The following is an 18149-nucleotide window of genomic DNA, read 5'->3' as shown; positions in this document are numbered from 1 at the left end:
TGCCGGATCGTTAACCCACTGAGCAAGGGCAGGGACCGAACCCGCAACCTCATGGTTCCTAGTTGGATTCGTTAACCACTGCGCCACGACGGGAACTCCTATTGTTTTCATTATTTTTAAATAAGTTATCAGGACAAAGTGGCCTATAGTGATTCGAAATGGCTCTTAACGTTCCCTAAGGTGTAAATAATGGCGAGGCTGATGTTTGGAGAAAATTTTTCAGCTGATTGCTTAGCATCTGTGTCTCAACTTGGGTTCCTTGGCCACTAATTATCCTGGCAAATATAACAGCTCTTGTGAAGTAACTAAGTCTTTCTGAATTTACTCTTACAGAATTCCAGGCTTAGGGCAAGGGATTTTTAGGGGAGAGGGCTCTGGAGTGAGTGTTGCTTGGGAAGGGAGTCTTATCACCAAAGGAGTACTAGCATTGACTTCCCAGGAAGGGAGGTGTTTACCTCTATCTTCAAAATGGACATTCTTTACTTCTGAAAAATGTACCTCTTTCTTTAATGATTAAAGAAAAGCAAAAATGAACGTTTGATAGGTCACAAGACCAGCTGGTCTGGTTAGCATGAAGTTCAGGCCAAATAAGCCAGAACGAGTTTTTTATACCTCAACATATGAAATTTTCTTCCATCATGGGGTGAAGGGAACCATACGGATAAATCAGTAAGGAATTGGGCCGTCTTTCAGATGAGAGGATTTCATTGGGCATGAAATGAAATTACATTTGAATAATAATAAGGATAAGTGTGTTGTATTGATGGTTAACTATGTTCCATATGATACAGTAGGATGAGAAAAGTGCTAACATTAAACTCATATTGTGTATTAGAAATATTGGCTTGGAAAGATTAAGTTCTTTCCTAAGTTTACATTATGGGATGGTGTCAAAAAAAATGAAGATTTTATTGTTAGTCTGTCTGACTGAAGCTGGCACTGTGCCATACCACCTTTCCTTAAAAAAATTACCATGAACATAAATTCAAGTCTAATAATAGAAAAAGGAAGTATGAATGGATCATTAAACAAAAATGTGTCCTTGGTAATATAAGGTTGAAGTCTATAGTGAAATATACACAATTTGGATGATCAAACTATTCACCTGATTTTTGTTTTGGACATATTTGCAAGTTGTTTATTTTCTGCATTCTCTTGAAAGCATTTTTACCTATCATCTCTTAATTACTAATTGAACTATTCACTGTGTTTTATTCTTTGTATTATAGATGAAGATTGTTTGCTAAAAAATACTGTCATTGACCTACTCTGACAAAATCAACTCATTAAGGTTTAGGAAAAAAGTAAAGAAAATAAACGTATATCACTTAGTGGTAGATAAGTGGTACACACATTAGTTTTCTACTACCCCTGTAAAAACCTACCACCAAATGGTGGTTTAAAGCAACATAAACACATTATTTTACAGTTATGGAGGCCAGAAATAAAAGATGAGCCTTACAGGGCTAAAATCAAGATGTCAGCAGGGCTGGTTCCTTCTGGAGGCTCCAGGGGAGAATGGGGTCCTTGCCTCTTGAAGCTCCTAGAAACTACAGGTGACCTCTCCCTCCATTTCCAAAGCTGGCTGCTTGACATCTTAGCTCCTGTATGACCTGTGCTTTCATCCTCTTTCTCACTCTGATCATCCTGCCTCCTTTTTATAGGGACTTTTCATGAGGTAATTAATTGGGGCCACCAGATATTCCAGGATAATCAATGCATGTTAAAATCCTTAACTTAATCATATCTGAAAAGTCCTTTCTGCCATTTAAGGCAACATATTCATAGGATCTAGTGATTAGGACAGGGACATCTCTGAGGGAGCCGTAAATACCCCGTAAATGTTACCCTGTGTAATATACTTGCCCCCTAAAACATTGATTTTGATGAAAGACACAAATGTGAGATTAACCATCTGATTTTTTTCCATGTACGATTACCATGTAATTTGTATGGCTTATTTAAAATTAGAGTAAGAATTATCATTTCATATCTGTTTTAGCTTTTTCAAAGTATACTGCATGATAAATACATGAACTTGAATGGATTTAGAGGTTAAAGGAGTTGCTGCTTCTCCTGTAAGTCAAACTCAACCATGTTCTGGAAGAAAGAACCCACTACAAGTATGTATGCTATATAATCTTCCTCTTGTAGGATGATTCATTACATAATTTTCTGACTCCTTTCTTTGTGTTTTATGACTACTTATAGTCCCAAATATTTAAGATCAATATTTCCTAGATTTGAATAATTGAACCATCAAACTGAAGATAACCGTACCTTGAAAATCATTACTTGAATCAATTTTGTTTTCTAAAATTGAGCTTATTATTGTTTCCTCATTAGTATTTAAAATACTATCTGTGTAAGTTTGCAGGAAATATAAAAAAAATAGAAAGAGGAAGAAAATACCAATATACATTTTGTGTTGGCTAGGTAGAAAGTATCTGGGCTTCTCTTAACTAGGACTTTCAACCTTTGTGATATCACTGTTGTGTATATCATGAAATGCAAGTTTAAGCTACTTTGTCCCTGAAGCCACCATGAAATTGGGTAAATATAAAATTTAGTTTAGAAATATGTATTTCCTTTCTGTTCTTACTATTGTATATATTGAATGCATACTGCTTATCAGTGAACATGATAAATATTTTGATAATTTATATCACTTCATTCTCACAGCAAGCCTTTGAGGTAGGTAATAATAGCCTGCTTTTAGACATGGAACTGAACTTCCTAGAGGTTAACTGACTCGCCAGGATTTTGAACTTTAGTTCAGGATCTGTGCTCTTTACTCTGTGTTCAGCCATCTCCCTTATGCTTGAGTTAGTGTTTTGGGTTTTTTTTATGGTTCACAATATTATGGGTTAAATCTGAATTGTTTGATAATGTGAATCAAAGAAGACTTTCTTAGGGGAGGCTATGCATGTGTGAGATCAAGGAGTATATGGGAAATATATATATAGTATATATATGTATGAAATTTCTTCCACTCAATTTTGCTGTGAACCTAAAACTGTTTTAAAAAATAAAGTGTATTTTTTTAAAAGATAGGATACAAAATTATCTACATTTTAAAATAAAGGGCCAAATAATAAATATTTTGGTTTCATGGGCCATGTCGTCTCTGTCGCATCCACTCTGCTTTGCTATTTTAGTGAGAACACATAGACAATTTATAAATAAATGAGCATAGCTGTGTTCCCATACAGCCTTTATCTACAAAAACAGAGCTGGGCCATTCTTTGCTGACCACTGGCCTAGGGATTTAGAAACTATAATTTATCTTATTCTGGATTGGCTAGCAAGTTTTGTTGGAATTGGGCAAGAAAGGTTAACTGCTATTTTAAAATATTTATGCCTATGACTTCATTATTAAATAGCCTATTTAATAAACTTTAATAAATGTATTAAAACACTTTCTGGGGAATAACAATGATGATGTTTATGATGACTATGAAATCTATAGCTGTATTCTCTTTAGATTTTCTTCCTAAAGTTAGATGATAGTATAATGTTTCCCAAATATAATTAAGAAAATCTTTGATGGGTGATGGAAGTGTGCTGCTATTTTAGCCTATGTTTTATATAGAGAGATATACAATTATATTTTAAATTTATTATGTTAAAATTAATTATGATTAATATATATGTTTTTATTTTATTATATATCAAATATATTTCTATTTATATGATCATCTTGTGATTTTATATTTCATCTTAACTATTCAGATAGTATTTAAAATGATGCCATATTAAAATTGATACTGAGCTGAATTTGTTTTCTTTTATGGTCAGAGTGATGAAGTCTAGTCGTAAATATAATTTAAGTATCACAAAAATGACCTATTAGGTGACATTTCAGAAGTAAGCTATAAATGCTAATGGGTGAAATATTTTCTGCTTTTATTAACTTGAACTTTCCTGAAGACTCATATATATTTCTTATGCCATGGTGGCTGAGCTTATTGTAATTTTTAAGTCTTTGCAGTTTTTTGGCAAGAAGATTGAACATTTACCAACATACACCTGTATATATCTGTCACTTTCTTAAGTCCCATGCTGGGGGCTGTCTTCCCATTACCTTAGGATAAGGCCCAAGTTCTTTAACTTGTACTCTAATGTTACAGCTCTGGCCACCACGTCCTCACTCTGGATTTCAGCCCTTTCCTACTGCCAACTCTTGCCTGTGGGCCTGTGCAGCACAAGTTGTTTGCCTGGGCTGGAGCAATTTTCTCCCTTCTCTCTCCATCTGGCTAACTCCTACTCATCCCTCAGAGCTCCATTTAAAGGTTCCTTTTTTATTTCCGAAAAGACCACCTCAATTCTCTAGACTAGGTTAGTATGCAGCTGCTCTGTCTCAGCACGTATTTTCCACATTGTTTGTTTGCATGAATGTCTTCCCCGGGTAGGTACAGTCCTATGCAGGTTATTATCCTACCTCTGTGTCTCAAGCACAGGAGGGACTTACTAAATATTTCTTACATAAAGTTGACTGAGGAAAATTATAATTAGCCTTGTTGCATTGACCTTTTAAAGTATAAATAAATGATATATGCATACTGATTCTATTTTTTTTTTAAATTAAAGCAAGGATGGACCTCCAAATCATGGGCAATGGAGAATCCTTGCCTACCTGTGTAAGTAACATTTCTTCACATTTGAGATGTTTAATGGGTAAAATATTTATAACATATTGACACAAAAAGTAAGAAAATTATATATAGAGTATGATTATGAAACACAGAAAAGTTTATATGCATGTGGATGGCCTGAAAATTACTGTGTCAGAATTAAACTAGCTCTTGTGATAGGATGGTAGAATTAAGGTAATACTTAACTCTTGTGTTTTTTTTTTTTTTGTCTTTTTGCCATTTCTTGGGCCACTCTGGCAGCATATGGAAGTTCCCAGGCTAGGGGTCTAATCGGAGTTGAAGCCGCTGGCCTACACCAGGGCCACAGTAACGCTGGATCCGAGCCATGTCTGCCACCTACACCACAGCTCATGGCAACGCCAGATCGTTAACCCACTGAGCAAGGGCAGGGATCGAACCTGCAACCTCATGGTTCCTAGTCGGATTCGTTAACCACTGCGCCACGATGGGAACTCCCTACTCTTGTTATTTAATTTTAGTTAATATTATTTTTATAATTTTCTGACAGTTAAAATATTGTTTTATTTAGAAAATTAAGAGCTTTTATTAAAGAAATATATAAAATCTTGTGTTTTATAACTGGGATAGTCAAAATGAATTTAATGGGAGGTGTATCTGTACTTTAATCTTATCTTGAGGAATGTGACAATTTTCTCAATCTTACTAAATGATTTTATTTTTGGTCTAAAATCCATTGATTGTTACATATTTTATTTTTAAAAAAAACTGAAAGAATATTATTTTCATATTATTTCAAGTAGGTCAGACTGTAGGACTTCTTGAAAAATAGAAATTAAAGTTATGTATTAGGTTGAACTATAGAAAATTGACATTTTTACAGATTAAAAATGGGCAAATATCAGCAATTTCATGTGGTTTCACAAAATGGATGCTTGTATGCTCATCCAAAGAATAGAGCAAGTTGCAAGTGCATATACAAGGTATTGAGTATATGGTGACAATCAGTTGTGTGCTGGAAAAAGTATAACAACTGTTTTTCTAAAAGTATACTATAAATTTATTATAAATTTTACTTGTTAATCATAATAAATCAAATATATTTAAATATAATCAAATATATTTAAATATTTAAATATAACTAAATATAATTAAATATATTATAAATTTTACATGAGAATATCAATCAACATGAATAATGGTTGATATTTTCATTTACTGTAGAGTGACATGAGTGATTTCTTTGTGGAATCAAGTAATAGTTTTGACTATTGGAAAAATATTTCCTCAGTTTTTTGTTACCATTTGATAGTTACAGACAGGATGTACTTTTAAGTTTAATATGCATTATTAATGTTTTCTCTACCACTTGTGTCAGCTTCATAAATCAACAGAATAATGTATCAAGTTCCAATTCATAGCATTTGCCCATTTCTGTCTAAATAATCTCACTGTGGCTGATTTCAGGCTGTCACTGAACAGAGTGGGAAAGAGATCCACCACAATATTACCACTCAGGATAGCTATAAATAATTTCCAGAACACAAGTAATAGTGAAGTATAGTAAAGCCATTAAGAAATTATGGCTTTTGAGTATTTATTACCTTTGTTTTTAATATAATTTATTTCATCAAAAGTTTATACAATTTATTTTTGATAATTCTGTGTTAATAACCAGCTCAAAAATTTACTGAACATTTAACAAAAGCCTGTCATAGCTGAAGGAGCCAGCATACTATTAGCTTCAGGTACCTGTTTATATAGGATGTAGCTTATATGATTTGCAGCTATTAAAGTCTCATTTAAAAATTTATAGGATGCATAGATTATTTCTTTCAGGGTTCCACGACTTGATTTGGGAAGCCTTGTTGACTCTGATGAAGAGGTAATTTTTACTTGTTATTTAATATAATAAACATTTGAACACAGTATTACAGATAGCGTGTGATCAGTGTCACTTAATTTTATTTTTATGATGATTTTTCATATATTCCACTTAGTATAGTGCATATTCATTTTAACCCACCAAATTCATCTTCTGCTTTTGGTTGTGTCCCACCATGTCAAATACCATATACTCAGCATCATCTAAATGACCTGGTTGGAGTTCCCATTGTGGTGCAGTGCAAACGAATCTGACTAGTATCCCCATGAGGGTTTGGGTTTGATCTCTGCCCCACTCAGTGGGTCCAGGATCCGGTGTTGTCATGAGCTATGGTGTAGGTTGCAGACACGGCTTGGATCTGTTGCTGCTGTGGCTGTGGTATAGGCCGGCAGCTATAGCTCTGATTCGACCCCTAGCCTAGGAACTTCCATGTGACATGAGTGCAGCCCTAAAAAACAGAAAGCAAAAAGCAAAATAAATAAATAAATAAATAAATAAATAAATAAATAAATTACCTGGTTTGTATTTATTTATTTACCAACTTTCAGAATTATAGTGTGCATCTATCACTGTATTTAACCCAGAAATTTCACTATGTTTAGTCTACGTTGTTAGCTGAAGTATTATATATATTAACATCCCAAACAATACTATTGATGAAATAATTTTACTTTGTTTTATATTTTTGTTTCATATAAGAATAGTATTTTTAAAATGTCTTATAAAATCAGTAACGTATTGATTTATACTAATAGAGAGTTCTGGTATTTGAAAATTAGGGCAGAAAATCTAGATTGGATCTTGCTAGCTTAACAATATAAAACTGGTCTCTTGGAAATTGACTTATACTTTAGGCTACTAGGATACTAGGGACTAAGTAACTAACTATAGTATTCTGTGAGTAGGGCTTGCTTTTCTGTCTTTGTTAGTCTTTTTCCATTCATGTTCTTCTCAGTCTCATTTTGGATTAAATTATATGACTAGTACCCTAATTGGTATCATGCTGTGGTTTTCACCCTGAAGCCTTGCCCCATCCTTCTCCTCTGGGTGTAGACTTGGAGTGTAGACTTTCTAAGCATTGTACTGGCATTACACTCCCTTTGGAACAGCTGTTCCTCTCTGGGACAATACATATTTGCCTACTATTCCTTTTAAGTTTCTCTTATTCACTGGTTCTCTTACTGCTCATCCCAAGGAAATGTGGCAGGGAACCAAATAACACCAGAAGGTAGAATTTTAAGTATTTTTGAAATGGCAACAGAGCTTCTCAGTATGAGTGATTTCCAGTTCTCATGGCTGTTCTGGAAATATGATGGGTTATGGAGTTTTTCTGAGGCAGGAATAAAAAGCCTACTCCTAAGAAGAAAGAAAAGTCATTTTTTTTTTTTTTTTTCTCCTCTACAATTTAGAACAAGCACTGATCTCCAGCTGGGAAATAAGACACAGGCTTAGAGTCTGAGGCCAGGCCCATTCTGAGTAGCCCTGTGTGCTCTGATTGTTCAATGCTGCTATTCCAGCTAAATGTTTTAAGTATGACCTCTCTTTAGAAAAGAGATTATAGTGGTCAGTTTCTTAGGTATTAATGTAAAGATAAAATGTAAGCCAGTTAATGTTAATGAGGAAAATTAATATAACTTTGATATTTTCTGGCATATAGTATAGTTTTTCTTTTTACCTCTAGGAGCAGGACATACTACCTGAGGATTTGCCAGCGCCAACAGGAAAATATAAACTAAAAAATCAGCAATATAAAACTGAAATGAAAGAGGAATATAAGCAGTATAGTAAGAGAAATGCAGAAAAGACTAAGTCAAACATCGCACATCAACAGAATGTAAGAAACAAAATAGATGGCAAGGTAATATAGAGGCTTTATAAAATTGTAATAAAATTTAAAGAAAACAGTACCCATATTATGGAAACATCTTTATGTCTGATATGTTTTGCTGTTATTCATGATAAAGTATAATATTTAATATTTATTTCTGTGTGCCAAAGGCTATTTTAAGTATTTTACTTACATTAACAAGTTTATTCTGCATAACAACCCTAATTGGTTATTATCACCATTTTCAGATGTGAAAACTCTAGTCATCTGACCTAATCATCTTTATTAATAATTTTTCACATTCCTTGGGTTGGAAATAAGATAGTATTATATAACTGTTTTTGGTGTAACTGTTTTGAACTTTGTTGGTCTCACAAGCTAAACTTTAAAGTTGAAAAGTAGTTTCAGACTTAAAAGTGACCCTGTTTTATTCTAAAACTGTCATCATTCTATGATTGTCTTCTATCTCATTTTGGGTAATAATTTAGTATCACAAATTGCTGAAATTGTTATACTTTCATTTAATATTATACTAATTAGGTGTAGGTTCACCAATAGCAAATATAAGAGCAAATTAAATGTAGTACATTGAATGGCTTTCCACAAGCATACCGGAAAAGTCAATCTTGAATTTTAGAAAGAAAGCTTGAAAACATAGTTTATGATACTACTGACCATTAAGAAGAGAGCACTCTTGATACAATTCTTTATCACTTACTTTTTAATGAGAACAGTTTATTTTCACAGACATTTTATGGTTGTATTTGCTTAGCATTTTCCTGTAGGTTAAAAAAAAAAAGGATAAATTATAAGTAGGTATGGCATATCAGCTATTTTTTTCTAATCCATGTAGGAATTATCTAGAACTAACTAAATCACATGGTGTTTAGCTCAAAGAGTAAAAAAAATTATGGGATTATTTGGTCTTTTATTTTAAAACAAATTTCCCAGATCCAAATAGATGCACATAAATATAATATTCTAATGTCTGTCATAATATATAGAATAATTTCAAAACTGTTTAGCATCTAGCCATTATTTCTAGGATCTATCATGTGATATTTAGATCACTGTAATAATGTTAGAAAAATAGAAAGAACAAAGGTTTCTATAAGTGCATGCTTTATTTGCCACATAAAAATAGTTTTAAAGTAAACATTTGATGACCTTGAACTGAACACAAGTCCAAATGAGGACACTTGCTTAACTTTTGGTTTAAGAGAGGACAGTATTGTTTGCAAATCTTCCTATATGATTGGTAAATAGTTACATAGTATGAATTAAGGGTTTTATAAATAAAAGCCAATATTTGCATATTTTCTTCTAGAGAAGATCCAATTTTATTTCTTTGATTTTTTAACCTACATTTAACCTACATGTTAAAAGTTTAAAATTTTTTGATAGTCTTGCAAAAAAGCCCTAGTTCCTATATATTCCATATATAATAATCTTGTACTTAAGGGGTTTAAGCAATTTATCTGATATATATATATATACACACACACACACACACACCCCATTATTAGAACCAAAACTGCTATGTAAGTGTGCTGTTAGTAAATCCTATTATAATTACATGAATTAACACTAATAGTAGTCTCTGGAAATAGAAGAGGCCCCAGAAATATAAGCCTCTCTTTAAAGGAGGGAGCCCACATGTAAACTGATTCTCTTTGTTGAAAAAGAAGAGCTAAAGTTAGATATATTTAGAATCCAAGATAGTAACTAAAGGCCATAGCTACTAACTAATCAGGCTGATTCATCAGTCAATTGATAATGTCAAACAGTAAAATAAAAGTTCCATTCTGCTTGATTCTAAAGGCAAATGTCTTGTGTTGAACTTTCCTTACATTTAGTATGGTGGTGAATCTCTTATTGTCAAATTGTTTTACTACCTAAAATGTAAACTTTGTGTGTGTGTACACACACACACACACACACACACACACACACACACACACACACACACACACACACATTTTATTGAGGAGGCTATCACAGTATATCGCAGGAAAGAGATGAAGATTCTTGCTTGGACCCAGGTGGTTGCAGAAGGCTTGGATAAGAAGTGGTCATAATAAATCAGTTTCTAGATAGATTCTGAAGGTAGGGCTGAGAATATTTGGTGATGGATTGATTGTAGGATTCAGAGAAAGGAAAGCTGAAAAATGACTCTTAGGGCTTTTGAGCTGAGCAACTGGAAGGGTGGACTTGTCATTAACTGGAGTGGAAAAGACCACAGTGAAGTCTGATTTGGGGAGATTAAATGTGAATTACCAAGTGGAAATGTCACTGTTTCCCTTTTGTACAAGATTACAAACAAGCTGAAACAAAATAAAATGCTTTGGAAAGTTTTTCCAGCCTACACATAATGCAGAGCTTGGCTTATAGTAAAACATATGTGTTAACCTTTTATAGTTACTGTATATAATGCTAAACATCTTTTTGGTGACTGTTAAATCACTATTTAGGAAAAAGAGATATTAGTGGGTAAATAAAATTGTAAGATATACTCATAAATTTATTTCCCAATAGTATAGAAACAAGATTTATTATTCATTCATTGAATAAATATTAAGTGCTCACTATATGTGCTTCTGTTCTGGTACCAAGCATGCTGCAATAAAAGACAGACAAGATTCCTGCCCTCAGGGAACTTATAGCAGGAGAGGTGGACAACAAATCCTAAGCAAATGTATAATAAAGTTTCATGTAGCAATTCAAGGTCTTCAGAAGAGAAGAGTATGAAGGAGTGTAACCTTTCAAGGAAGACCTAGAGCAAAAACAAGCCCTATGGGGGAAACTCTTGAAATCTATTAAGTTTTTGACAAGTTGCTGTCCTATTTTTTGTTAAGGTCATGTAAGCACATCTTATAGTCAGAGAAAAATGTAGTGTTTATCTCTTTAGAATCCTTGTTAAAAGTTCAGGAATATCAGAAGTAAAACCAGTAAATCATTGAAACAGTAATTACTAAAAGTCAGTTGTGCACACAACAAAAAGACAGTTTGTAAAGTGGGAGCACTCAAATCAAATGTGGAATAAGACTCAGGGATAAATTGTTATAAAGCAGATGATGGAGTGAGGAGGGAGTGACTGTTTATTCTTCACATTGATTGATTATATTAGAATTTTTTTAAATGATAGGGGATTGACTCGTGGTTACCTCATATCAATTTTGGGGAATAGTTTTAAGTTTTGCTTATGATTTCCAGGAAGCAGGAAGTGATCCTAGTCAAGTTAGGCTCACTTGTCTTGCAAAATAAGCTAAATTAAGCTTTGCTTGTATGACTAAACTGGTATTGTCTGCTCAAGGAATTTTCAATACTGGTCTTTGTGTTTGATTTTAACAGTCTGAAAGGATACACCCTTTCTATTAGTACATGTGAATTTAATTTTATAAAGAAGTGAGAAGCCCACATTTATTAACTTTACATTCTCAAATGGACAGTTATATTAGTTGTTCCTTTTAATCTAATGCTTACTGTATGTCAGTACTTTTATAAGTGTTGGACATGTATCATCTCATTTAATCATTTTTTGTGTGTGAAGTAAATACTAATATTAATTCCTATTCTATCTATGAGTAAATAGAGGTATAGAGAGGTCATCTAGCTAGAAAGTGGGAGAGAGAACTTCAGACTGTCTCATTGTCAGAGCTTGTGCTCCTAGTCTTACGTATACAGCAATAATTTTATCCTTTATTTTATTTCATTTTACTTTTTTTGTTTGTTTTTTAGGGTCACACCCATGGCATATGGAGGCTTCCAGGCTAGGGGTCAACTCGGAGGTGTGGCTGCTGGCCTACACCACAGCTCACACAACGCCGGATCCTTTACCCACTGCACGAGGCCAGGGATCTAACCTGTGTCCTCATGGATGCTAGTCAGATTCATTTCCGCTGAGTCATGACAGGAACTCCTATCCTTTATTTTATTAAAAACAAATATTCTAAGTATATGTATGAGGGTTCACTTGTTGCTTTCATGTATAGTGTATACAAGATGCAGAAGCCATTGTGGATGATCTTACAACTCTGGACAGGAAAGCCCTCCTACAGCACGGTTATGCAGACAACCCTTATACTGCACAACGGACTACAAGAAAATCTGACGCCGTATGTTACTGGTATTTCTACTTATTTGATAAGCCGTTAAGATAATTTGCCCTTCGAGATTTTACAGACTTAAAATTGAATAAATAATTGCAACTGAATTTGGATTGAGGTGATGCATTAATATGCAAATTGAGTGTTCGCTCTTACCATGGATTGACATTTGTTTGGTATGTTAAATACGGGAAAATCATTTTGCATCTTTGGGAGTTTGTAAAAATTAAGTTTATGTTGTTCAAAATGTTAAAGGCCAGTATTTATGACTGTGGGCTTCTCTGGCATCACCCCTTCCCCCACAAAGATGTAGCCAGATTTTTTTTTTTTTTTTTGAAAGTCATTAGATATAGAACTAGAGAAATTCAGGCCAACTAAGAAAAAGGGCAGGGATAAAGTAATTTTTCTTTAGGAAAAGGGAAGCAAAGCTCTAGGCTCTCAGTATTAACTTTATAAGTGTTGGACATCAATTGAGATTGTCTAATAAGTATTGGCTTAGATCAGTTCTTGTATATATAAATGATTATAACACTTCTATAGCGTCCTGGGGCAAGCAGACCAAGCTGCATGGAGTTGGAGTCTACTGGTTACCTAGACACCCTGCCCCCGGTGATTAATATCTTAGGCACACCTATCATAAATTGATGGAATATCAGTGTGTATTGGCTCAAACATTGAAAAAATTCTGCCTTAATTGGCCTAAATAATAATAAATCAATATGGATTTAGCTAGTTACATTATCACTATCTTTGAGGAGAAATTAAAAATAGATTTTATTTGGAGTCATCCAAAATAAGTACATTCTGAATTGAGAGCAATGTGTGATCAATCTCTGAACCAGTTGGACTGATTTTCTGTGGCTGTTCCAAGTTGGTAATTATGTTCTTTTACTAAAATCACATACACATTATTTTCTGTGCCTATTATTATTTAGGTATTTATGCTTAATAAAATAAGAAGTATTACCAGGATTATCCTAAAAAACAAAACAAAACCCTACTTTATAGGGCAAAGCTTTGTCCCAGATAAGGCTTATTTGGATATATTCCTTTAGTTTTACTTGAACGGACGTTACAAATATTCAAGGCCCGTTGGGTTCTATTCTTGGTGTAATCCAAAGCCAGCTGGGTGTTAGTGGATTTCTTTTCCTTACAATTACTTTCTTAGTGGCATCACATCTGAATTCACCATAAAGCACATTTTACTCCATTGTGGTAGCACTCATTTATCAGTTTTTGAAAGGAAAAGTTTATGTGAGTAAACTTTGAATGCATCTGAAATTAGTACCAATGTATTTTTAAAATATGTAGGTGGAAATGTAGTTAGTTTTTAACTAAATGAACAAAAGAAATGAACCTATGGTTTTTAGGTCCATCTCTTCTATTTTGTCATTTTTTAGTGTTAGCTCCTTTGCCTTTATGTGACTTCTGCTTCTAATCTGCTTTCTGTTTACACAGGCCACTAAATCAATGTGCTTGAGGGTGTTTCTAACCTTTCTTCCAAAGTATAAGCCACCATAAATGTCAACACCCAAGGTGGGCTTTCTGCATGGTCTCTATATTCATTAATCTCACCTCTTTCGCTTGCTTCTGGGTTTTACATCCATCATCTGGCTGATATGGAAATCTCCAATGATTCCTACCAAAATTTAAGTGCATTACTTTTTAGGAAATAAATGTATTTTTAGGTTAAAAAGTTGGACTTTAGATTTATTTATTATGGATACAGTAATCTATATTTAAGAAAGAAATTGGAATTGTTTACTTTATGTTTTAGGACTCTTGCATTAACTATAACATTGTTCTTCTTTATGGACAATGACATTTTATTTTCTCTTCTCAGGAAGTTGTGGCTGCAGAGAAGAAGAAACAGACTGTTGCAGAGCAAGTGATGCTAGACCACTTATCCAGGTAAGAGAGTAAATCATAATAGAAATCCATTCAGAAATTATTCATCAAATTTCTTTTTTAATACATGATACCCATATCTTTGGTCAGTCAACAAGTGGTGAGCTCAGAGATTTACAGACTTTCTCTGTTCACTGCACTTGCAGTGTTTTCGTAATTTTTTTCACCAGACTCCTTGGCTGATAGATCTAGCCAGCAGTTCTATTTATTATCTTTGTCTAAACATCTTAGTAAACATTTACTTCTCAACAAACTAGTGGTCATCAGAAAAAATCATACACGTAAATCGAAAGAAAATATATTTTAATTTCATTCTGAAATAGGTGTAGTTACTTACTAATGAGATGTATGCACTTCTTGGGTGCTGCACAATCTCTCAAACCTTAGAATGCGTAGGATGCTGCCACCCTCACTTTCTATTCCACATGGCACTTGCTTTTAATCACAGCAATTATAGAAAGGACAGCTTTGCAAAGACGTAATGTCATTGAAGGAGTGTAGCATATTTTGTTGAAACTGTGAATTATCTTGAGCTAGTACTTTCTGTGATAGCCAACAAACATGAAGTGTCACCATTTCCCTCAAAAATTAAAAATATCCCTGGTGTCCCTTTGAGTTCCCTGTGACACCCCAGTTTGACTTAGTGCATGGTTTGAGAGCTGTGGGACTGTTAAGAATTTTAAAATCTAAAATTTCACAACCCTTGGAAAACTATATGAAGTTTTGATACCTACTGTGCTCAATTTTGTGAATACGTATATATTGTTGGATTTCAGAGGAAGCTGGAATAGTCTCAAAAGTCTTCAAGAAAGAAGTAAGACTTAAAAAAAAATTGTTTAGTTAAGTGGCAGAGAGAAAGAATGATAGTCTGCATGCATGTCTTTTGGTTAATTCTTTGAAACAATTAATTTTCCTTATAGTCTTCAATGTATTTCCTTCTTTTATCTCATGGACTCTATGTTTTCCTCTACCTGCCAAATGCCACTACAGTGTTTCTTCATAAGATAACAAATGAGGAATTCCTGCCATGATGCAGCGAAAACAACCATGAGGTTGCAGGTTCAAATCCCTGGCCTCGCTCATTGGGTTAAGGATCTGGAATTGCCATGAGCTGTGCTGTAAGCTGCAGAGGTGGCTTGGATCTGGCGTTGCTGTGGCTGTGGTGTAGGCTGGCAGCTGTAGCTCTGATTGGACCCCTAGCCTGGAAACCTCCACATGCTAAGGGTACAGCCCTAAAAAGAAAAAGAAAAAAAAAGAAAAAAAAGATAGCGAGTGACATCCGTATTGCTGGACTAATGGTGATTTCTTAACTCTCAATTACATTACCCATCAGCAACATCTGTCTGGATTGAAGACTTTGTTCTCTTTGAAATGCTTTTCTTTTTCCCACTTGGCTTTCTGGCTTCCCACTCTTGGCTTGTTTTTCCTCCTACATCCCTGTTTTCGGCCACTTGTCCTGCTTCCTCTTTGTCTCTCCAGTCTTTATAGGTGGAAAAACATCAGGGCTCAATTATTGGACTTGTAAACATTAACTTCCTAAGTGATCTCCTCTGGTACCACATCTTTAATAACCGTCTACATGCTGATGTTTCTCTAATTCAAGATCCCAAAGTAAAATTTTTCCAAACTGGGTTCCTGCAAATTGTTTTCCTTCCTTTCCCTCATGACGAAATCCTCTTTAATTTTCTTGCAGGGCAACCCCATTCTTCGAATAATTCAGGGGCCTAAAATCTTGGTGATGCCTTAAATCCCTCTCCTTCACTCAAATCCTATACCCACTTTGTCAGCAAACACTCTCAGGTTTCCCATCAAAATAAATTTATTCCTTCTGCTGCTACCATCTCTGTTCATCTTCTGTTTCTGGATTATTTCAACCACTTTTTAACTGGACTCATTGTATCTGCATTCACCCTAATTGGTCTCTTCTCAACCCAGCAGCCAGAGTAAGTCCACTGAAAGGCAAGCCAGATCAAACCCTCCAGTAATTTCCCATCTCAATCAGTTTAAAATCTATAAGACCTATGTATTAATTATATATAACCACAAACCTGGTAGCTTAAAACAGCAATCATTAATTACAGTTCATGTATCTTTAGGTCAGCTGCCCAGGCGAGGCCTGGCTGAATGGTTCTAACTTTTTGCTTACTTTGGCTTGTTATATATGAGCAAAAGCAATGGGCTTAATTCTGAGTTTAAGCCTTAAGAAATATCATGTGTTTCCATTTGCCTTTTTGTGCCTCTGCTATCTTTGTAATTAGAACATAGATTGGTCAACCCACTGGTCTCAAGAAGAAAGTACTTCTACAAATGCAGCTGGGACACTTAGCCAAGGTTAACCTAGATGAGCAGATCCCCAACCAGCCCACACTTGGCAAGAGTTCAACTGAGATCAGCAGAGCCATCTAACTATATATAACTTGCCAAAGGAAGTTAAACAGCTAAGGTTAAAGCCAAAGGGTAGGAAAATACACTATATTTATATGGAGGCTAAGGCAAGGATATGGATCAGAATTGCTGAAAAGTTGGAGCCAAGAATACAGTCTCTTCAAGCCCTAGGTGATCTGCCCACTGTTAGATCCTGAATGCCTCTTCCACTTTTTCCCCTGTTGTTTACCCGGCTCCACCATCTGGCTTCCTCTTTGTTCTGTAACATACCAGGTTCACTTCTGTCTCAGGTGCTTTGCATTTATTTTCCGCTCTGCTTGGAATGCATTTTCCCTGGAAATCCATACCACTGCTTACTTATTTTGCTTCTTGTCTTTATTCACAGGTCACCAGCACAGTATCTTTTTGTTTAAAGAATAGTAAGAGGAAGACTTAAAGGTCTGAGTTCTCTCAAAAATTTCAGTTTATTTTTAGGTAACACTTGTAGAAAAAGAGACAGGAATATTCAATTTTTTATGGCCAGTGGTTTTTTTTTTTTTTTTTTTTTTTTTTTTTTTTGTCTTTTTGCCTTTTCTTGGGCCGCTCCCGTGGCACATGGAGGTTCCCAGGATAGGGGTTGAATCGGAGCTGTAGCCACTGGCCTATGCCAGAGCCACAGCAACACGGGATCTGAGCCACGTCTGTGACCCACACCACAGCTCACAACAATGCTGGATCCTTAACCCACTGAGCAAGGCCAGGAATCGAACCCGCAACCTCATGGTTCCCAGTTAGATTCGTTAATCACTGCACCACGACGGGAACTCCTGGCCAGTGTTTTTTAATTATTAAATTTATTAATTCAATATCTGAAAAATATATAATTCTACCAGTAGCATAAATTGGCATTTGTCTTTGAGTTTTCCAATTGCTTATAAATATATGAATGCTAGAGAAATGCATTATAACATTTAATTGTCAGATTTTGTATATTCCTAATAGGGCTGTAATCAGTGATCCAGAGCAAAATTTAACCACTGAGAAACAAGAAATTGCTCATATCCTTCCAGATTCAAAGATGGCACCTATTCGATTTAGGAAAAGAACACTACATGAAACAAAGTAAGAAGATTTTACTTATATTAAACTGAGGACGTAATATGTTATAAATGTATTTTTAAATGTACTTTTGAGTCTAACTGAAAAGATTTTCTGCATGTTTTTTCTTTTTTCTATATAAATGGAGGTGGAATATTTGGAGTTCAGTTAAGATACTGGAGTAAATTTTGCCCTCCAGATCTTCTACTTATAATTTAAAAATGAAAACAAGAATCTTAGGTGATAATATATGTGAAAATACCTAATATAGTAATTGAGACATTTATTTGTGCACAATATATACTGGCTGAATTTCACTGACATAATATATTCAAAATTAGTATAGT

General features: G+C 34.4%; 1 protein-coding gene across 21 annotated transcripts in view; it reads left to right on the top strand.

Annotated features, from left to right (window-relative positions):
• CAPS2 (calcyphosine 2) overlaps window positions 1–18149 on the top strand; it is a 48571-nt gene that overhangs the window by 3052 nt on the left and 27370 nt on the right. For 3 of the 21 annotated variants that reach the window (XM_021092025.1, XM_021092026.1, XM_021092027.1), the window contains exons 2-8: window positions 2003–2123; window positions 4591–4640; window positions 6439–6498; window positions 8180–8356; window positions 12319–12441; window positions 14276–14343; window positions 17707–17826. In XM_021092025.1, the coding sequence (XP_020947684.1) occupies window positions 2096–2123; window positions 4591–4640; window positions 6439–6498; window positions 8180–8356; window positions 12319–12441; window positions 14276–14343; window positions 17707–17826 (626 nt within the window). In that variant the 5' untranslated portion in view covers window positions 2003–2095. Of the gene's footprint in view, window positions 1–2002; window positions 2124–4590; window positions 4641–6438; window positions 6499–8179; window positions 8357–12316; window positions 12453–13890; window positions 13969–14275; window positions 14344–17706; window positions 17827–18149 lie in introns of those variants that run through there. The other 18 variants (XM_021092022.1, XM_021092023.1, XM_021092024.1 and 15 more) reach the window with 16 other exon arrangements.

This window comes from Sus scrofa, chromosome 5, assembly GCF_000003025.6.
Source record: "Sus scrofa isolate TJ Tabasco breed Duroc chromosome 5, Sscrofa11.1, whole genome shotgun sequence".
Classification (NCBI taxonomy): domain Eukaryota; kingdom Metazoa; phylum Chordata; class Mammalia; order Artiodactyla; family Suidae; genus Sus; species Sus scrofa.
Note: the sequence above shows the minus strand (reverse complement) of the source record. Positions and strands in the feature narration are given on the sequence as shown.